A 25591-nucleotide genomic window follows, 5' to 3' on the forward strand; every position below is an offset into this window, starting at 1 on the left:
TTCGTTACGTTTCTTTGGAGTAAAATAAAATGTCTACTAATAATTTTTTACGATCAAACTACTTAAATCGACTGGAGTAATTACAAAGAATATAATTTCGTCGGATTATAGTAAAGTCATACTTTTATGTCAATATGAGCATTTAAAAAAATGCATAGTGAAACTTCAAGATCAACGATCTTCTGTTTTAACATTTACTAAAGATAACATGTTAATAGTCTCGCCTCACACATACCTGGTTAACCTTGGAACAAATATTTCTTTGGTCAAGTGGAAACAAACTCTGATAATTATTTAATACGAGAATTTAAGAAAAGAAATTATGTTCTAGCTGTCAAGTGTGAAATGAAAGTATCTGTCCTTTATTACCAACAGTTACTCTCTGTTTCGCATCGATGTCAGTGTCAATATTTCGTGGAACTGATTTACCGACGATATTGTACATGAAAAAAATTGCAGTCGGCACCTTTAGAAACATTAGGACGTTGAAATTAGTGCAATTCGTTATTCGATTCAAGGAAAATTAAATAAAAACCTGAGCTAAATCAAGAAAATATAATAATATTCTCATTTATTTCTAAAAATAAATTAATACTTTATTGTAAGTTTTCATATTTAAATAATAATATTTTTATCTCTTCTTCCGAAGGCACGGATTAGCTCAAAAGTTGGAATTTTGTGCGGAGGAAGGGACGGCATACTATTATTTAGTAGACTCAGATCCCAATGACAGTAAAGATTAAAAATACATAGAATGACACCATCTCCTGTGTACTACAATTTGCATTTTCTTTTCCAGGTAGACCAAAGGAAGTAGAATTAGTAAAAACAGAGGACGCATTAGGCCTAACGATAACAGACAATGGCGCTGGCTACGCTTTTATAAAACGCATCAAAGAAGGCTCAGTTATACATAATATACCACATATACAGGTAAAAGCTTGATGGCATTTTTCAAGCATGTTTTAAACGTTTTGAATACTGAAATACCTAGCAGATAGATCAAAGAAGCTATAAGACATGTGTCAGTGATAGAAACATACATAAAATGTAGAATTTCCAGTTTTGTTGACATTTACATAAAGGTTTCTCCATTAATAGTAATCAAAATGCATTAAAATATTTAATAGTGTTATTAAAGTTGAAAATTTAGAACAGTATACCGCGACTATCTAATCTGTGATTAATAATAACATTTTTGTCATAACTGTATTATTGTCGACAGCACTTAAATAAACGGTAGAAATGATGACATTTTTTAAATTATCGAGTTGATTTTGAACTGATTTCAGCTGATATGAGAACAATACCCTTAAATTACAAACAAAAATACTAAGAAAACAACTGGTATTTTTGTAAGTTGGTTTCAAAAACAATTTTTATAAATATGTAGAAATTCCCATTTTAATTTTCAAAATACTTGTATATGATTGTCTTTTATTCATATGTTTTTATTTTTATATGTTTTTTTATATTATTTATTATATCTTTTTATTAATTTGAGAGACTATATTATTTTAGTTAAATAATGATATAATTTTACTGTTCAATTGGACTAGAAACAAAAAGCTATATTATAATTTGTTGGGGATCAGTGTCCACTGATATTCAGGATCAGTTAAAAGAAACTATACGGTAGTGAGAAACCAACCAGATTATTTTTTGTTATAGGTCGGGGACCACATAGAAAAATTGAACGGTGAAGATATGGTAGGCAAAAGGCACTTCGAAGTTGCCAAACTGCTGAAAGATATCCCTAAAGGTTCCACATTTACTATTAGGTTGATAGAACCGATCAAGAGCGGGTTCACGAGCATAGCGCCTAAAACGGGGAAGACTGGCAAAAAAGCACCATCGTACGGCACTGGAAAAGAAACCTTAAGGTTTAAGGCGGGAGGGCAGGCAGAAATCGGCCAGCAGGTTAGTAAAGGAAATTGATTAAATTTAATATTTTTTAATGAAAAGACTATTCTTGCATAAAAATACAAAAATATATTAACTAACGTATCGTGGTTGAATTTCGTGTTAATCTCTGTTCAAACTGATCATCATAGATATTTATTAGGTATTTACTAACTTGTCGATTGTGTCTTTACATTCTTAGATATTGTTAAAGTATGTGTACAACTTTTGATAAGGATTTATAAACATTTTTGGTATTAATTTGAATAAACTTCCAATCAAAGTTTGATTGACATTATTATCTCCAATTGATAAAAGGGCCTTGTTCGCGTTGAGACTTACGAGTATGTATGTTGATCTATGTATCGATTAATTATCAACAGATGTATCTAAACCTGTGTCAAGCATCGAATGTCACAGACACGCTTAGAAAAAATCATAAGACACCGAAAAAATATTAATAATAAAAGTTATACTAATTTTTTTGACATTTCATTGTTTTTCAACTGAACTGATGGAATCAAACAATTTTGGCATACATATTTGTAACTGTGTAAGTGTATTTTATCATTTTTTTATATTGTTTTCTTTGAATGTCTCAATAAATGGATATTGGCTTTTAAACATACCGTTTCGGTACTTTTTTTTAATTGATATTTACATCATCCTCGAAAATATCAATAAAAACGTGATTACAGGCATTAGAAATTCCAAGTTTTGGATCATGGATAACATATTTTTTTTTACTGGGACGTAATGTTAAATTTAACATGTAGGTGTAAAATTTAATTCTAATAATTTTTGTTCGTATTGTTTGTTACTGTTATAGCGTTAAAAAATGAATGCCTCATAAAATCGCTGTTTTCCAATCTAAAATAATAAAAACTGTGTTTCAAATCAATATTTTTCGCATAAATAGATTTGATAAGGCTTTTTCATTAACTTTTCCTCGAGGGGATTTATAAGGATTTGATAGTACATATTTGTATTTTCAAGAAACGTATTCGATTTTGTGCTTACCAAAATGGTAGGCATTTTTGAACTAGATGAATAAAACTTCCAAAATCATTGAACGTTGAAAAAACCGGCCTTTACCCGAAAGTAATTAAGAAAAAATGGAAATTTTAACTGTTACAATACAATTTTGTCAATATTATGTTATTATACAATGTTTTGTTTACTGTTTTACTTTTATGACTTTTTACTTTGCTAACAATTTAAAAATAGTGGTAAGCGTCTTTTGAAAAAAAAAAACTAATAACCTAACTACATATCTCGATTTTCGAAATCCAAAATTACATTTTATACAAGGTTTTTAGTAAGACCCAGAAAGAATCAAATTACAAACACATAAATTCCCATTGGTTCTCTTGTAAATATTTTTTTAATATTAGTCCCAGTTCACTTTGGTTTTGAAAATTCCATTATTGTGTAGAATCCGCTATAATAACAATAATAAATATAAGCATATCTTGCAAACTATAGAGACATGCAACATTGGGGTCTATTTCTTAATAAAATCGAAAAGTAAATTCAATTTTGTATCTGTCTGCGTCAATTTAACATATTAGTCTTCCATTAAAAAATAATAAAATATGCGTTTTCTTTTGAAATGTATGAGGTAAATATACAGTGATAGCTTTTTTCATGCTTGAATGAATGGCGAAAACCGTATCTTATTATAATGTTCAATTGCAGAAATATTTGATATTTCCAGAATTCTGCAAACGTTGATCGAAAAAAAAGTCAAATAATACCGAAACGGTACAATTTAGATTCTATTTTATTATTTTGATTATTATCAAAGCAAGCCATACATTCAACAGTTTATTGAAAAAGGACAATAATATATAGGGAGTCACATTAGAAGAAGCACCTACATTAAAAATAATATTGAACGACAACATAGAATTTAAAGTTAATTGTTACTATTACCACTTATTTAAGACTCATCTTAAATGGAACACCCTGTATATTACAGTTTGTTACAGTTGCTGGCAAAGTAGGTTAATTTTAAATAACCACATTTTTAATTTTCGTGTGCTTGTATCTATATGCATATTGTTAATTAACCCCACATTGTATTATATTTTTATCTATGATGTAAACATTATCTAATTATGGATTCAGTCATACACACACACGTATTTACAATTTGCAAATACCCCGTCACGATGTTCGCAAACTGTTGTACTATTATCTTTAAATTACAGTTTTATGACGACCTTATCTCTTGCAGGATGACGCACTCGACGCCGGAATCGAGAAAATAAACAACATCCTGGAGTCCTTCATGGGCATCAATGATTCCGAACTGGCGACGCAAATTTGGGAGATGTCCGATGGCAAGCAGAACTCGATGGATTTTGCTGAGGCGGTGGACGATTCCGACCTCCAAGCGTTCCAATTCACAGACGAACTGATCATCGAGCTCTGGGGCGCCATTACCGACGCGAGGGATGGGAGAATAAAATAGGAGACGTGCCAGAATTTACCAGTCCTTTTTTTCCGCTGCAATATATTTTCTTTCTGTATTAGTATTATTCAAACATTTTATTTTTAATTTTGCGTTTTAAGTGCCTTACACTCGCTGGAGTGTTGTTTTATTCCTTCATGTGTTTGTCTATTTATCCTAGATAAGTAACTTGAAATATTTATAATTATTTTTTAGAATAAAGACATTCCATAGCTCTATATTATTTAAAGTGCGTGTTTTTTTTCGAGACATAAGGATAAATTTAGGGAAAAACTACCAGTCCTCTGTAGTACTGGTCTGTATGTTAAGTGATACCTGCCAAAAATTAAAAAGTGAGATGATATTTCTGCTTGGATTTTAACAGAATTAAATTCCCAACACGAGACTGGTACGTGTGTGTGTGTACTGAATTATACTGTTTTGGAAATATATAGTAAGTATCATTAATAATTGTAAGTTTCCATATTCTGTTGCATCAGTGCAGTTGATATGCAATCTGTTCCCCTGCAAAGAACATACACCACAAATGATTCTCAGCAGGTACATAACACCATGTCCGCTGCCCATCTGTAGGTGTGGCAAAACAAAAGCTTTTGTTTTATTTGATATCCTGTGTCAAGATCTATAAATAAAAATTTATATTTTATAAATAAAATATGTTTGGCTATATTCAAAATTCTATTTTTCTGAAAATTAGTACCTGTAAGCAGAACTGACTATCAAAAAATTGCTTCAATTCTCACAACTTCTTAATTATATATTTTGCAAGCCCTTAATTTTTCACAGGTTCCTCATATATTTTGTTGCAGATTTAGTTAATTCAGTATTTCAATTTAAAGTCATAAATTTGACATTTAAATTTTTATCTCTAGAGACAAAAATTACATATTAATCTTAAAAGAGAAAAAAATGTCTCTTTCTTATCTACCAAACCGTGAGAAAATCCGAACTTTTGCATACACGAGTAGATAGAAGAGTTATTCCATTCAAACAATATTCAAATAACAGGATGTAGTCTAGTCTCAAAACTTGGTGATGAATGTTGCAGATAAATTTAATGGATATCACACCAAAAAAATTGAAGAAAAAGTGACCCATCCACACTAAACCAGTAATAATTATTGGAACAGTGATTAGTAAAGTTACTATCTTTAGGCATTTATATTAATCTATGATCAGTGTGCAAAATAAAAGTTAAAAACACGGAAGTAATTCGAAATTAATTACAGAAAGATTACATATTTGAGAGAAAATTTACATATATTCCGGATGTTTTACTTGACTGGTCTTATCAATATGATTTTTTTTGTTAGGTAAATTTTATTCCCTCATCTAAATGTTACTCGAGAGCTTTAAAAACCTGCAATTATGCCAAAAACATTTAAACACTGTGTTCGTTCTAAAAAATATGGATTACTAAGAACCCATGCTTAATTAAGTATAAGTTATTAAGCTTATTAAGTATAAAAATTGAGATATTCGTTTTTTAAATTAACCTTCCCTAAATTCCTAGTAGTATCACATTTTTGCATCAAGAAATAATCGCGGTTTGCCAAAATAAGACATGCTCTATCAACAAATAAAATATAAAAGGGGCTACTAGCCTTTAGGGGCTTTAATTAAGTAAAACACCCTATATATAGTAACACTTGCAAGAATAAGTTCAAAACTGCCTACCGGAGAATAGAACTACCAATGACAGTATCATCGACAATATTGAACTACTGCCAGTTTTAAAAAATATTTAAACTTTAAACACATTTAATTTTAATGTAATTTCTTGCTGAGAAATATTACATTATTTTATTTTCATAAATGTTCATCATTTTTAATCGAAAAAATAATTTATCTGTAAAACTTAATTTTTCATAATTCCAGTTCAAATATAAGTATGCTTTAAAAATAAAGATAAATATAGTCGCATTATGAAGAAACGAGATAAACAACACACTAGTTAACCTTTATGTATGATTTAGATCGTTGTTTTTTATTAGAATTCAGAAAACATATTTGTCGAGACATTTGCCAAAGTTCACAAGTTCAGTAAATTCTCTATTTTGCTGTTAGTGTGTAAGATTAGACTGAAATTTTTACGATTTATAAAATGTTGAAAACTTTCAGACTTCTTCAGAATCAATCTAATTTAAAAGTGATTTACAATGGACAGTACAATTTTAATCTACAGAATATTAGTAAGGTAATATTTTTGGTTTATTGCACTAATATCTTTAACATGGAAATTGAGGTTATATGTACATACACTTATCTCCATTCTTGAAAAAAGTAATTGAATTCTAATAAATACGTTCTAGATTCTTACATGTACTTTTGCTACAAAACCTCGAAGTAAGATATGTGAAAATATAGGAGATGCCATAGCAGATATACAGGATGGATCAAAACTTTTGGTTGGAGGTAAGTAAACATACATTATTTTACCGAAAGAATGTCTACTTTATCAAAACTTTCAGGCTTTGGGTTGTGTGGCATTCCAGAAAATTTAATAGCGGCGTTACTTAAACACAATGCAAAGGACTTAACAGTAGTTTCGAATAATGCAGGAGTCGATAAATTTGGCTTAGGCTTACTACTAAAAGAAAAAAAAATCAAGCGGATGATTGCTTCATACGTTGGGGAAAATGCCGAGTTTGAAAAACAATTTCTTTCGGGAGAATTAGAAGTTGAACTTACACCACAAGTAAGTAAAACATTACGTATTAGTTGAAGAATCATGATAGATAATAAATAATTATAAGAATGGTGTAATCTAGACTCTTTAGATAAGGAAGTGGATATTAGAAACTAGAAATTTAAAAGTAAAGTATCAACACTTGAAGAATAATTGAATAATTTGTAATACACATTAACGACATTTGTTTAAAGCAGTAGATAGTGAATTATTTTGTTATGTGTAATTATTACAAAATTACCCTTTGACCTTAATTGTTGATAGTAAACCTTTATTGCATACTTACAACTTTAATATATTGACTTATTTTATCTACTGTACAAATATGTAATTTTGGTAGAAAAACAATTTCGTAAAGGTTTTTATCTGTTATCTGTATCTCAGGGTACACTTGCTGAAAGAATAAGGGCAGGGGGTGCCGGAATTCCGGCTTTTTTTACACCTACAGCTTTCGGAACTCTAGTTCATGAAGGTGGTGCTCCAATAAAATACAACAAAGATGGCAAAATCGAAATTGCAAGCAACCAAAGGCAAGCTCAGTTATTTAATGGAAAACCTTATATCATGGAGGAGGCCATCACCGGGGACTTTGCCTTTATTAAAGCGTGGAAAGCCGATCCAGCGGGAAATTTAGTATTTAGGTCAGTCACATTTGAAGGCTTGATCCTGTAACCCCCTAATTTGAATTTTAGGAAGTCGGCGAGAAATTTTAACCCTGCGATGGCCAAGGCAGCTAAAATCACCATAGTTGAAGTAGAAGAGATTGTAGATTTAGGGGAAATTGAACCGGATAACGTTCATTTGCCGGGAATTTATGTGGATAAAATCGTCAAGGGAAAGAAGTATGAGAAGAGGATAGAAGTGGGTTTAAACGTGTGACTATAATTTAAAAAATGTATTTAATTGCAATGTTTTTAGAAAATAACAGTACAAAAGTTGTCGGATAGTGTTGAGTCCATCGTAAAGAAAAATCCGGCAGCAGAACGTAGGGAAAGGATTATTCGAAGGGTAGCACTCGAATTTAAAGACGGAATGTATGGTATCCTTTTAAAAATTAGTAATTTTTTTCAGTAAACTCAATATTCTAGACATTATTATTTGTTATTTGCAATTTGTAATAACTTTTTTAAAAACAGACATTCATTTAAACTTTTTGTTTAAAGCTATTGATTAAATGAGTTCTGTTAGAATTTATTTTAAGAACGTTTGCTACCTTAACACTTTTACAGCCAATTTGGGAATAGGAATGCCCATGCTGGCTTCCAACTATATCCCGGACAACATGCAGGTATTCTTGCAGTCCGAAAATGGCATATTAGGCCTTGGACCGTTTCCTCATCCCGATTTCGTCGACCCGGACCTTATAAACGCGGGCAAAGAGACGGTAACTGTTGTTAGTGGAGCCTCATTCTTCAGCAGCGATGAAAGTTTCGCCATGATTAGAGGGTAATTATTATATCACATAAAATTGAATATGACCCCATTTATTGTTTTTAATATTTAGGGGTCACATCGATTTGACAATATTGGGTGCTATGGAAGTTTCACAATATGGCGATTTAGCCAATTGGATGATTCCCGTAAGTTATTTCATAATTTGTACCATATTTATTTGAAACTGTAATTCTAATTATAATTAGCAAGTGAAACCTGTTCATAAAGTGTGACAATTATTATCTGTAGCATTGAAAAAATTGTTAGCCGTGACATAAAATGTTTTAACACTTTCGTAGAAGTACATGTAGGTGAATAGTTTTGGTATTGCATTTGCTCTTAATTTTTTTCTTGCAAGATTTTTAGCATTATGTTAGCAGTTTTTATTTTACTTTATAGGTATGATTACATACAAGCCAGACATTGAGAGTAGCCGAAAATACAAATATATAATCTATCCAAATACTACTAATGACTCTCATACCTGATATGTTGAAATAATTAGTATTGTAAACTTTATGTCTCCTATTTTGGTTTCTAACAATTATAAGGTTACTTTTGACAAATATCAGCACAAAATTCAGCCAAGATAACGTAACTAAATTATTTCTGCATTTTAGATTGGTTTTTTGAACAGCCCCTTTTTAAAAATGAGATTAGTAAACATTTATATAATATCTATTATAGACCAGGTGGGATCTGTTTCAAAACACCCATGTATGGATATTTTATATAGTATTGCTAATTTTTGCTTTAATGGCTCCAAAATGATATAACAAAACATAATTTCACTATGCGCGCGCTTCAAAACGTGTGCTAAACTTATTATTAAACAAATAGTGAAAAAAATGGAAAAATTCTATTTTTTTTTCTCTTTATTTCAACACAGTTCAAAAACTATTAATTTTAGAGAAAAATTGAAGAGGAAAGAAAGATTCCTAATTAAGTTTTACACAAGACATACCTATTATCGAATAAAAAAATACAACATAATTATTGCAAATACAGCCAAAACAACAAAAAAAAACTGAAAAAATTTACAATATTTTTGCGATTTTTTTAAAAATACTTATATTATAGGTAAGATCTTCATACTTGACCAAACAAATCTTTTTGATATAATAAAACATCACACCAATTTTCGTTAAAATCGGTCTGATAGTTTTCGAGTAATAATTTTGCAATCCAGATTTTTGAAAAAAATTTAAATTTTTGCAAATTTAACTGAGCCTAAATTAAGACTTCTAGATACTTGAAAATTTTATCACAAAAAAAGGGCACTCAAACTTTAAAATGCGTCCAGACAAATTGAATTCCATTAATTAGGAGAACCGTGGTAATTCTCTAAAGATATATATGGGTAATTTTTGCGCTTATAAACAAATAGAATAACTTTATAAATTCATTATAATTATTTTTTTTAAATTATGCTTTTAAAGTACGCGGAAAGACGCTTCTTTTTAAAAAAAAACGTGGTGATTCGTTAATTGGTTCCAGAGTTATAGTTGATCAAAGTTGACTGGCATTTGTAGCGTAACTACGAAGTCTGGAGGGCTGTTTTTTAAACAAATACCTTTGTCATTCTGAGTACTTTCTGGGAATGAACTTGCAGAACTTGCGCCCTTGTGCAACCCTTATAAAATGTCGATTAAAACTATTGGACCGAGCATGAAATTCACGAAAAATGTATGGGAGGTAGTGGTGGCAGAAATCGAGAGCTCGGCTACTCCAACCGACTCGAAATTGAAATTGTGCGTTCAAAATAGCGGTGCGCTTAAAAATTTTGATTATCTCGGCTTCTAGTGGTCCGATTTTGATGTTTTTTTTAAAAATCGATGTCTCGCGAGCTGAAAAGTCCAAATATCGCATTTTCAAATGGGAATTATCGTTAATTATCGACCTATTAACGTTTTGATAATTACTACTTTTTAATTTGTTTTACTTTTCTGGTATTTTTCTTTATTCTATTAATGAATATTACTCAAATTTATATAGTTTTTATCCGCACATTGTATTCAATTTGTTTAAACATTTAAAATTTGTTCAAAGAATAATTATACATATAAATAAAGGTTTAATAATAATAGTAATAATAATTTATATAGAATTTCTTAACTTCATAAAACTTTTTATATTTCAAATAAAATGAAATCAATAACTGATTAAATTATTGTTTAATTTTTATAAATGTGTATAAACATTTAAAATTAATTTATATTCAATAAAAATGTAGCATAATGCTTTTTTTTTCTAATTAGCGATACTATATTACACATTACACCAAAACAGATCCCGCCTGGTCTATTAATATTCATGTGTCTATTAATTCCATTTTCATGTGTTTCTTGACAAACTGACATATTGTAATAACTCCTACCTGAAAAAGCCCTGGGTGAATACTTGTGGTTTTAGCGATTTTTTAAAATTTTTTTATAATTCCGAGGCTGTACTGACGAAATTCCTTTTCTTTTGAAAATACATGAACTAGTGATGAAAATCATGCGTGTGATTGTGTTGTCACACTTTTCTAAACTATTGAATTGACAATTAATTCTGGTGGTTTTCAATTAACTTTTCAATATTGATTTAGGAAGAAAAACAACATTTTTGTTCAGTTGTTTGCATTTTGTTTTTTCCTTTCAGCTGTTTCGAAAACAGTTAAAAAACTTATAATGTGAGTTTCTAAGACATTTCTATATCATTGATGAATTGTGACCTTAAATATCTTATTTGTTTTTTTTAAAGCGAAAATAAATTGTTAGCTTTATAATCCTCTAGACATACAGATTTCAGTTATTTCCTATATAGTGAAAAATAACGTTACAGGACACCTAATTGTCTATCTCTAAAACATGCTTAATTGAAAATAAAAAAAAACTTCCGGAAAAATATATAGAGGGGACTTTTTTGGTTTAGCAAGTGAAGTTTTGTCATGAGGATCTAGAATTTTTTAATTTATTTTATAAAATTACAGTAAGAAACAGATATTATTAACAGAACGCAAACACAAACACTCTTATTTTTCTCATTGCTAATATAATATTGAAAAACTGATTAAAAATATGCGTTATCAGAATTCCTTAATTTCCGAGGTTGAGAAAACTGTAGGAAAAAATGAATAGCATGATTTTTGTCAATCGTTCATGTACTTTTTCATGCAATATGAAATAATAATTTGTCAAGTGAAAAAGAGGTATGAAAATATTAGCTCATTAACTGTTCTAACTGCCAAAATAATATCAAAAAACTGATTTAAAAAGTGTATTATCAGAAACAACACCATCAAATGCATGATTTTCTTATTGGTTTATGCACTTTCAATGTGCAACTATTGAAATGTTGAAATACAAGGATTCCTTTAATTTTTTGTAGCGAAAGGTTACAGAAAATCTGACACCCATATAGCAGTAGCATTCCTGTTTTGTTGAGAGTAAAAAGTACTCAATAATTGTGATTAATTATTGTGTTAATAATTCCTTAAAAGCATTTTGAAGAGTGATTATTTTTATAGTGCAGTAAACAATTTTCTGAATTTTTAACAGGTATGAAAAGTTTGGGAAACGTAACGATAAGCATAATAAACAAAACTTGTATAATTGCTACAGTCAAGAGATATTGTTTCTGACTTGTTTAGATTTTCCAAAACCTTCATCAAAAGTCTGCTATAAATTAACGAAAATTAACATTACAATAATTATCCAAAATTAAAAGTATAAAAAGTAACCTATTTAACTAATGACACTACTCTGCGGATTACAACTGCATTCAGCATTAAATTACTCTCGCATTATTTAATTAACAAATAAGATCATCTGTCGGCAGAATTGCCAGACATACTTTGTAATAATATTTTTTATTTCCGTCACTTCTTTTTAGGGGAAAATGGTGAAAGGCATGGGTGGCGCCATGGACCTTGTGGCAGCCCCTGGGACGAAAGTTGTGGTCTGTATGGAACATTCGGCAAAAGACGGCAGTCATAAGATTTTAGAAAATTGCAATTTACCGCTCACGGGAAAACAGTGTGTTAACATGATAATCACTGAGAAAGCAGTGTTCAATGTTGACCGTGAAAACGGTTTAACGCTTATAGAAGTTGCAGAGGGAGTTGGTGTTGAAGACATTTTGGTATCGACGGGGTGCAGTTTTCAAGTTGCCGAAAATCTGAAACCGATGGGCCAAATTAAGTAATTTTTTTTGCAACGTTTTTAATGAAACTACATAACCGTATATTTTTTCCAAACAGCTTCCGTTTTCGTAAAAACTTTATTCAAAGCAACTCGAACTTATAAATTGGAAGTCCTCGACAGTGTAGATATGAAATATTTGCACAGAAATACGTTTTTTTATAAATAGCTGGTGGGATAAATATTTGTTGCTTTCAATAAAGTTGATACTGGCCGAAAGTACGTATTTTTCATTAAAGTTAAAAATTACTTTGTTTATTATTTCAGGATAAAGGATAATCTTAAGAACAAAAATAAGTTATGCTGAGATGTGTTTTTTATATTCGACTAACATCCTGGCAAGGAATAAACACATTTTAATCGTTATTGAAGAACAATTGGGTATTCTTTATATTTCACAGAGCAACGCAACACAGTTCATTGTATAAAGTGTATTGTTAATTTTTTAATATATAGTTATATGTATATCAGTAAACCATTTATATATTATTATACGTGTTTTTTAATGCAATACTGCGTATTGGTGTTTGATGATTGAATTTAGCCAAGGGTAACATTTTGTCACTTTTGTAATAACAGCTAAAGAAGAATAAAAAAATGGCTTTTTTATTTTTTTAAAATATTTTTTACATTTTCTAAAATGCACTCGATAAAGTTGATTATTTTATCAAATTCTTAACAGTGATACACAAAGATTAAAGAAGACTTACAAGACTGATTTATTTATAGAAATTTTTTTAGTTAAGAGGGCTCTAGCAAACAGGCAACCAGAAATACATTTTTATAGATTTTATTACACAGTTTGTCTAAATATGAATTAATGCACAAATAACGGACTTTCCTCCATTTTAACGCAAATTTTCTATAAAATGGAGTTAGTTTGAAGCTTAAATTACTTTTTGTTTTAAAGAAATTTGTAATTTGCCGCTTTTGAACAAGTAACATCGTATATCGCAAATTTCTTCACATCAAACAGTTATTTGAGTTTCAAACTAAGTCCATTTTCTAGAAAATCTGCCTTAAAATGGGGGAAAGTCTGTTATTTGTGCATTAATTCATATGTAGACAAACTGTGTAATAAAATCTATAAAAATGTATTGCTGGTTGCCTATTTGCTGTAGAGCTCTCTCAGAAGATTTTAAGGGTGCTACGAAAAACATTCAAATTCTTTTTAATTATGTATTTGTATATTGAGTGTCCATTTTCCAAACTGCACCATAGGGATCTTGATTATCTTAAGAGATACAAGCTCATAGCTTGTACAGGGTGTTGGAGGCAAATGAGCCACACTTTCAAGATAGCTTTCTTGGGTAGAAATACAACCGACTCAGGTCAAATTTCTTTAATTGTAAAATTTTACTTTGAAAGTTTTTCTTTTAAAGTTGCGACCTTCAAGTAATTTTTTTTATTTAATTTTTGTGAGATAATGCTATCACATTTAAATATACTCGTATTTAAGATACGAGCATATGAAATTTGAGATTTTGAGGTAACCGGGATAGTTTTGTATAAAACAAGGAGGTTGTTAAAATAGTTTATGCAGTACATTGTTTTTTCTTGACATGTTCTTTTGTTGACAGAAATTTTGAGAGAACAGAGATATTTTATGAAATACCACTTTATTTACGGCAAAATGGTCATACTCGTTGCATATCCTTAAAATGCACCGTTCAGGAGAAAATTGAATTTTAGTTTTCTACTGCACTCATCGATTACAGCTGAATATTTGGGTAGCTTCACTCTTGCTAATTGTCTCAAAAAATTAAATAAAAATTTTCTTTGAAGGCCCATAACTTTTTAACAAAGCAAAACTGTACTAAGCTAACTTGATTTTGATCTAAATCAATTTATTTTCATTCAAGGAAGCTGTCCTTGAAGTATTTGCCCATTTGCTTCAAGATACTTCGTATTCAATCAATATAGGTATTGAAATCCAAAGTTATATCATAGACAAAATAGTTATGGTGATAAGCTATATTGTCTGTGGTTATATCATACGCCATGAATCTTTCTTAGTCACGGAGCACCAGTCTTGTCTCATTGTCAGACTTGAAATTTATACATCTTAGGTTATTCACAATATTCTCCTCCTCTAATCTTTGCTCCCTTCATATTTAGGAAAAAATTGTTTGGGCCAAAGTTCCAGGAAAACTGTACTTAGAAAAACAATTCAATGTAGCATTTCATATATATTTATTAAACATGTGTTTTTTGTAAATAAATAATTTATAAGTTTGTATCTATAAAATGCAAAAATGCAATTTTTTGTTTGTAAGTACAGTTTTGAAATCACAATAAAATTTCTTACAATTTTGGTCTATAGAATCTTTCTCGTGCGAGCGGTCGAACTGAGCGGTCGTGTTTATTGTAAAGTGAAGTGCATTGCAACGAGCAAGATCTACCTGCCTTTATTAAGGCTACCTGGAAAGTATCCTTTTCTTTCCTCTTAACCACCGACCTAATCCCCGGCTCAAGCATAGAGGCCGTCGGCATCTTTGTTACAGGTATATGTGCCGGGGTTATGCCCAGGTAAGTTTTTACTTTATTTATCAGTTATTTGCATTATTTTTGAATACATTTCTTTAAAATTGCGACCCCCGACAAACAATATACCAGACAGACTAATACACCAAAAGACACGTACGCCCCCGTAAGGGGGCATCCCCACACGACTAACACTTACACACCCACCCACCCACACACACACACACACACACACACACACACACACACACACACACACACACACACACACACACACACACACACACACACACACACACACACACACACACACACACACACACACACACACACACACACACACACACACACACACACACACACACACACACACACACACACACACACACACACACACACACACACACACACACACACACACACACACACACACACACACACACACACACACACACACACACACACACACACACACACACACACACACACACACACACACACACACACACACACACACACACACACACACACACACACACACACACACACACACACACACACACACACACACACACACACACACACACACACACACACACACACACACACACACACACACACACACACACACACACACACACACACACACACACACACACACACACACACACACACACACACACACACACACACACACACACACACACACACACACACACACACACACACACACACACACACACACACACACACACACACACACACACACACACACACACACACACACACACACACACACACACACACACACACACACACACACACACACACACACACACACACACACACACACACACACACACACACACACACACACACACACACACACACACACACACACACACACACACACACACACACACACACACACACACACACACACACACACACACACACACACACACACACACACACACACACACACACACACACACACACACACACACACACACACACACACACACACACACACACACACACACACACACACACACACACACACACACACACACACACACACACACACACACACACACACACACACACACACACACACACACACACACACACACACACACACACACACACACACACACACACACACACACACACACACACACACACACACACACACACACACACACACACACACACACACACACACACACACACACACACACACACACACACACACACACACACACACACACACACACACACACACACACACACACACACACACACACACACACACACACACACACACACACACACACACACACACACACACACACACACACACACACACACACACACACACACACACACACACACACACACACACACACACACACACACACACACACACACACACACACACACACACACACACACACACACACACACACACACACACACACACACACACACACACACACACACACACACACACACACACACACACACACACACACACACACACACACACACACACACACACACACACACACACACACACACACACACACACACACACACACACACACACACACACACACACACACACACACACACACACACACACACACACACACACACACACACACACACACACACACACACACACACACACACACACACACACACACACACACACACACACACACACACACACACACACACACACACACACACACACACACACACACACACACACACACACACACACACACACACACACACACACACACACACACACACACACACACACACACACACACACACACACACACACACACACACACACACACACACACACACACACACACACACACACACACACACACACACACACACACACACACACACACACACACACACACACACACACACACACACACACACACACACACACACACACACACACACACACACACACACACACACACACACACACACACACACACACACACACACACACACACACACACACACACACACACACACACACACACACACACACACACACACACACACACACACACACACACACACACACACACACACACACACACACACACACACACACACACACACACACACACACACACACACACACACACACACACACACACACACACACACACACACACACACACACACACACACACACACACACACACACACACACACACACACACACACACACACACACACACACACACACACACACACACACACACACACACACACACACACACACACACACACACACACACACACACACACACACACACACACACACACACACACACACACACACACACACACACACACACACACACACACACACACACACACACACACACACACACACACACACACACACACACACACACACACACACACACACACACACACACACACACACACACACACACACACACACACACACACACACACACACACACACACACACACACACACACACACACACACACACACACACACACACACACACACACACACACACACACACACACACACACACACACACACACACACACACACACACACACACACACACACACACACACACACACACACACACACACACACACACACACACACACACACACACACACACACACACACACACACACACACACACACACACACACACACACACACACACACACACACACACACACACACACACACACACACACACACACACACACACACACACACACACACACACACACACACACACACACACACACACACACACACACACACACACACACACACACACACACACACACACACACACACACACACACACACACACACACACACACACACACACACACACACACACACACACACACACACACACACACACACACACACACACACACACACACACACACACACACACACACACACACACACACACACACACACACACACACACACACACACACACACACACACACACACACACACACACACACACACACACACACACACACACACACACACACACACACACACACACACACACACACACACACACACACACACACACACACACACACACACACACACACACACACACACACACACACACACACACACACACACACACACACACACACACACACACACACACACACACACACACACACACACACACACACACACACACACACACACACACACACACACACACACACACACACACACACACACACACACACACACACACACACACACACACACACACACACACACACACACACACACACACACACACACACACACACACACACACACACACACACACACACACACACACACACACACACACACACACACACACACACACACACACACACACACACACACACACACACACACACACACACACACACACACACACACACACACACACACACACACACACACACACACACACACACACACACACACACACACACACACACACACACACACACACACACACACACACACACACACACACACACACACACACACACACACACACACACACACACACACACACACACACACACACACACACACACACACACACACACACACACACACACACACACACACACACACACACACACACACACACACACACACACACACACACACACACACACACACACACACACACACACACACACACACACACACACACACACACACACACACACACACACACACACACACACACACACACACACACACACACACACACACACACACACACACACACACACACACACACACACACACACACACACACACACACACACACACACACACACACACACACACACACACACACACACACACACACACACACACACACACACACACACACACACACACACACACACACACACACACACACACACACACACACACACACACACACACACACACACACACACACACACACACACACACACACACACACACACACACACACACACACACACACACACACACACACACACACACACACACACACACACACACACACACACACACACACACACACACACACACACACACACACACACACACACACACACACACACACACACACACACACACACACACACACACACACACACACACACACACACACACACACACACACACACACACACACACACACACACACACACACACACACACACACACACACACACACACACACACACACACACACACACACACACACACACACACACACACACACACACACACACACACACACACACACACACACACACACACACACACACACACACACACACACACACACACACACACACACACACACACACACACACACACACACACACACACACACACACACACACACACACACACACACACACACACACACANCATAAACATGACACTACCCCCGGGGTTTACACAGACGAGCCGGCGAAGCAAGAAGAGCGCCAGAAGAAAGGGCCCTAGCCGGCGGGGCCCAGCCAGGACAAAAGGAGGTCCCACAAAGCGCCTACACCGGCCGCATTTGCGGTCGGGGTAGACGACGGATGGGGCCCACCTACGAAGGCTGTCCAGGCCTACACGAGATGAGGCAGGATAAAGAGGGATAATCCCCCTCGATCCCAAATCATTGAGGCCAACTTCTAGCCATAGAATAATGGCGCGGTCTATAGAATAGTTTTGTAAATACGAAAGTAAAAAAAGATAAGGAAGTAGAATGTTTTGTGAAAAACTCAAATACCTGTCTACTACAGAATAGACTTAGCTTTGCGACTTTAAAATAAATAGGTTTCTTCCATTTTAATATTTTAAGCTTGCCTAAATAGGAATAAAAATCTCATTACGGCCCTGATTTCTGTATTCTGTGTTGCATATGCTGTAGGCGGCATAGTGAGGTCTGCAAATCCTTTCAACGGTACAGTACAGTGATTTAGCTGCGTAAGCAACAGAGGGTTGGCTGTAGGTCGGGTTCTCTTTAATGCAATTTTATTTAAAAAAAAGTGGCACAACTGTTGCCTTCTTATAACTGTAAGTATGTAAGTATTTGTATTAGTATGAAACAAAATGGGGCAGTGTTTATTTTTCTCCACTAAACGCTTCACTTGGAAATTTTCAGAAAATGTATATAGGTATACTACTTAGATAATAATAACTACCAGCAAAAGTTAACAACATAATAATTTCTTATGCATAAGGAAAGCGATTGTGGAAAATAATTAACAGTTGTTCTAAGTGTTCCGCGATTAATCGTTTCCGGCGGAAACTACCCATTTCAAAAACGAAAATGACCGTTCAACATTTACCTAGGTCATCGGCGCATATCTAAAATATTGAAAGTTTTTATTAGATGCTATTTTTACTAATGGTGGGGAAGCATCAATTACTTCACATTTTAGTAATCCCACTATCCGCATCATTTTACAATAACATGTACTTGTCTGCCTCTGATCTGAAGCTTCGCATCGATCAATTTATTCGATACATATCTATTTTTTTTTTTGCTGAGGGACGTTGTTGTTTGTGTGTGTGAGTGAATTTGACGCATTGGCTGGTCGAGTGTATAGCACGTGCTTTTATTGTAGTCAGTAGCATTGTGAATTGTGAGCATAGAACAATTGAACATCATACAGATTTAGCCTATTTCTACTACTACAACGCGTATTGCGTATTGTTGGCATAATATAGGTTACTATTGTTTATTTATTTGATTGTCGCTACAAAGTTTCTGATGTTTGTAGGTCACATACCTAAAGAAATGTATATGTGTAACAGATAACATTTGATATATTTTTTTCGTTATAGGGTTATTGATAGAAAATGTAAATTTTAAATATAAATTTTAAATGAAGCCGGATATTTTTGAGTTTCATATCGGCCTTCTTCATGGAAAAAATGCGGTTTTGTAAACGTTAACGTTAATGATAATTTTACTAAATTGTCAAAATTTCGTCTGTAGTAATAGTTGAATAATTTCTTTTCATAATATTCATTGTAGAACATTAACATAATTTCAATAATTTGGTACCTATTTCGAAGATAACAAAAAAATAACCCATATTATCGTAAGGGAGTGTGGGTGAGATAAGCTTTGAAAAATGTTTCCAAATATTTCGTAATAAATTAAGAAATCTTTGAACGCTATGTACAATAAAAAAATAATTATGCATTCTAGAATCAATCTTTTTTTTAATAAAACGTTGCAATCAGCAACAGACATCGGAGGAAATTTTCATTAGTAGACACTTTGACAAAGTTCCTTATTAAAATTAGCTCCATTCAGTAACCGTTACAAACTGTGTTGAGGATGTTACTCTAATTATTCCGGCCCTGTTACAAAGTCAAAGTAACACGGGAATCAAAGTACCTACTTAATTACTTATCACCATCGGCCCATGTAACTATAACATGTAGACTTGATTATTACTATTGATTTATGAGGTACAGTTTTGCATGTCTAAATTATATTGCAATTGTAATAGTTGGAAATTCGTGAAATATCAAAAAATTATATTAAATCGTTTTGCTTTGTAAAAGTTGCAAAAAAATGAAGGTAGATGATAATGTGTGCTACAGATTTTTAAAAAGGCATGATGAAAAGAAGTGGAAAATAACATATTAGTAAAAACAGAAACAGATACAGTTGTGGACAATAACAAGTTCGGACAGCTTATTGTCCTTCTAAACAGTTCTATTTAGTTTCCTTCTTTAAAACCCTTTAAATGTATTAATTCGGAACCTTTTTTCTGTCCTATTTTTGCTGAGAATGCCAAAATAGTTCTTCAATGTAAATTTGAAAATGAAGTCGACGTAACTCAGGTACTGTAACAATGACGCTTTCGTGTTACGTATTAGGAAACGACGATGATGACGTGATTAAAATGTTAGTGTGGCACTGTGCATGTACAAACACGCGACTGAAACATGACTTTATAATTAGAAGGTAGACAAGCATACACGATACAGGCAACCCACTAAACATGAAACGTAAATGAAACGTTGCAAATGAGCTGATTTACTACACATTTGAAACAATAACTAGAAACGTTGCTGTTTCATTACAGAAATGTAGCACTTGAAAACTTACTTAGTGAAACATAGACGAAACATTCCAATTGAAGAGAGTTTGAAACATTACCCGAAACATTTCCTTTCGATCTCGGAAACGTAACAACGACAAACAAACAACCCTTTGCTTTTGTTTATCTTATGGAAATTTCATTCCGCATTACTTAAATTTTGCTCTCAAGCCCCATCATTATAGCAAGCGTTTGTTCATTTGCCTTTGTTATATGTACAACCAGACATAAACAGAAAAAAAATTGTGGTAGCATATTTATAACACAAGTCTAGAAAAAATGTATGTTTGTGACTTGCGCAGACCGCGCGTAACAGCCCGAATTTATTTATTTCTCGTGTGCCGTTTTCAATTCGTATTTTGTTAGGTGTTAGGTTAGGTTTGCGGTTTGCCTTTACTCGTTTGCCTGGCTTCGTTGTTCTTCATCGTTACCAGGGAGAATAGTCTCCATGATCGTTACTTTGATGCCATTTTATGTGATAATTTATAGTGTGTGCAGTTGTGGTTATTGTAAGGTGCATATAAAATAATGAATATTGATGAAAAATGTTTAAAACGATATGTGTAGAGACTTCGAATTTTGCGTCACATCTACCTAAACATAGTTATTATACCCACTACCTAATACCTATTAAAGACAAGAGGACAAAAACTAAAAAAAATGGAACATGGAACTATACGTTTCGGAGAACTATTTGAAATACGGAAGAATCAAGTGAAATATATGTCATTTATTTTATATTTTGTACAAATGTTTATATTTGTGTACGTGTATAAGAATGCTTAAATAAAAGAGTTTAAGTATACCTACAAATATTTATTTTTTCAAGATATCCTTTTGTATCTTATTTATTTCTACTGTAAAATTTATTATAAAAAGGTTAGATGTAATATTGACTATGCGTAGAAGAAATTGTAACTTTATATTATTTTTCAGTAATGTTATTTGTTTTTCATGTACCTACCATTTCAAGATTCATTATCATAACTAATTTTTTTAATTATCATTTCGTCATTGTTACCATATTCATGATGGTCTCAACATTAGAAAATTTCCATTTCAGAAGCGTATTTGAACAATATAAAATGATGTGTAGCTTTTTTAAAATGCTTCTGATATTGTTTTGTGACATTTTTATTTGTACGATGAATGGCAGAATCCGTAATCCATATTAGAAACTTTTTCAGTGGCTTCTCAAAAAGAAAAAAATTCTTGATAAAAGTTGCTGCATCCCCAAACTAGAAGAGCAGTTATTTTTTTTAATATACAATAACATTTTTCAGTTAAATTTTTTGAGAAATCAGAAAAAATTGTCTGGATTACGAATTAAATCATTCACAATACAAATAAAAATATTACAAAAGAGTATTAGAAATATTTAAAAAATTAATCACACTGTTTATACTGTTTCAAAAACGCTTCTGAAATGGAAATTATCTAAAGTTGGGAGCATTATGAGAACAATATGGTATAAAAATTATTATGTTACTCAAACATTTCTGAATATATACTGAAACGTAAAACAAAAATATCGAGTGCATAAATGGAACATCAAAAGAATGTTACTGAAACCAATTTTTTGAAACGTTTCATTGGAAACGTATTTTGGGGAGGACATCTTCGGTTTCCATTGGGTTACCAGAACGTTGCATGGATTTTTTATGAAACGTTTCAAGAAAAATGGAAACGGTTCTGGAACATGTCAGAAACTGAAAAATGTTTAGTGGGAAATGCTACTTTAATTTTATCTTTAGGGGAAACAGGTTTAGAGATTGCAATTGTTAATTAAAAAACATGTTTACACTTATTTATAGTTTACAAATTTAGGTATTTGACAACTAACATGACAAATGTCAAGTTACTTCAATTGTTTTTGGAGTGTTTCTGTTCATGGCCAATTTGACAATAGGTCTGATTCGAGAAAAACTGTCCCAAAATAGAAAACTGCAAATATCTCTAAAAGTAGTAAGACAACCCAAACAATGCTTATATGTACTAATAATTAAGAACAAAATAGTTGTCACAGAAACTAGCCACCCTAGGCACTAGGTACCTCAGAGACCGTTGCCGTCGCGATATTCGTGTTCAGCGACCTCAAAAACCCCGAGGTAACGAGTTTCGGCTAAGTTTCTAACGAATTTCCACAAAACTCCAGGAGACGACGTGGAAGCCGGCCACCCTGGGCATTAGGTACCTCGGAGACCGTTGTCGTAATGATATTCGTGTTCAGCGACCCCAAAAACCCCCGAGTAGAAAAATTGAACTCATTTCCGTCAATATTTTCCGAGTTATAAATTTTTCATATTTTAACTCTTCGAGATGCAATTTTAAAAAAGCATTTTTCTTATGCACCGATGCAATTTTCATTTCTCATTGATCACATATTGTCACAAACTTTCTGGACGCTCTAACGAATCGAATGCAAAAAACCTCATCACGATCCATCTTACTGCACAGATTTCGGAGGTTCAGCGTTTCATTTTCTCGACTAAAAGGTCAAAGACAGCGTATAAATATGATCCTAAATCTAAAGTAACACCCTGTACCTATAGACAAAAATTTGTAGAATAATAGTTAGGTATGGTGAAAACTTTTAATATATTTTTGTTCTCAAAAATATGTTTCTCACAACACTATGTTTTAGATAAAAAAAACAAGTACTTATTACATAGTGACGTTAGCTTTCTAATTCAATTACCATAGTCGCATTAGGTATACTATCAAAAACCCATTTAAAATCAATTTTTTAGCATGTAATAATCTCATCATTCTCTCTAGACTATTTGACAAAAGGCTGGATAATATGCAACAGCTGCAACCAATAAAAAAACAATTTTCTCCGCTTTTATAGGACCCCACGTCCGGCTGACATGAAATACATATATCCCGCGTATCGATCCCGGGAAAAACTTACTACCGTGACTTTATTGGATTAGACTGCTTTTGTTAGGCTCAATGATTTGTTCTTATATTTTTATGTATATTTACAATATACTGACCTACCGGGAGCAACGACCTCAGCTAATACGTTTGGGCTTTGGGAATAGGAAAAATAAATAAAAACGTTGAATAAAAACTGCTAGATTTCCGATCGCGAAAATGCTAAGCGGCGAAAATGTAAAGCATTTCAGACGGATAAGTTTACAAGGTGATTCAAACTGAAACGGAAGAGAGAGATATAAAATTTGATTAAGAAAAACAAGTTGCAATAATTTTCTTT

The 25591-nt window shown here is 34.3% G+C and overlaps 2 protein-coding genes across 2 annotated transcripts in view; both read left to right on the forward strand.

Moving 5' to 3' along the window:
* The window catches only part of LOC108904257 (PDZ domain-containing protein GIPC3), a 31824-nt gene extending 27217 nt beyond the window's left edge, over window positions 1–4607 (forward strand). Inside the window, exons 3-5 of the mRNA XM_018706733.1 lie at window positions 800–933; window positions 1672–1920; window positions 4142–4607. Coding sequence (XP_018562249.1) covers window positions 800–933; window positions 1672–1920; window positions 4142–4378 — 620 coding nt within the window. The 3' untranslated portion in view covers window positions 4379–4607. The remainder of the gene's footprint in view (window positions 1–799; window positions 934–1671; window positions 1921–4141) is intronic.
* Window positions 4608–6326: 1719 nt separating this feature from the next.
* On the forward strand, window positions 6327–13174 carry LOC108904256 (succinyl-CoA:3-ketoacid coenzyme A transferase 1, mitochondrial). The gene is made up of 10 exons (XM_018706731.2): window positions 6327–6575; window positions 6691–6793; window positions 6850–7076; window positions 7452–7708; window positions 7760–7928; window positions 7986–8106; window positions 8297–8513; window positions 8572–8647; window positions 12378–12685; window positions 12953–13174. The coding sequence occupies exons 1-10, from the start codon at window positions 6483–6485 to the stop codon at window positions 12990–12992; spliced, it is 1611 nt and encodes a 536-aa protein (XP_018562247.1). The 5' UTR covers window positions 6327–6482; the 3' UTR covers window positions 12993–13174.
* Window positions 13175–25591: the final 12417 nt, after the last annotated feature.

The sequence above is a fragment of the Anoplophora glabripennis genome, unplaced genomic scaffold, assembly GCF_000390285.2.
Source record: "Anoplophora glabripennis isolate ALB-LARVAE unplaced genomic scaffold, Agla_2.0 scaffold46, whole genome shotgun sequence".
Taxonomy (NCBI): Eukaryota; Metazoa; Arthropoda; class Insecta; order Coleoptera; family Cerambycidae; genus Anoplophora; species Anoplophora glabripennis.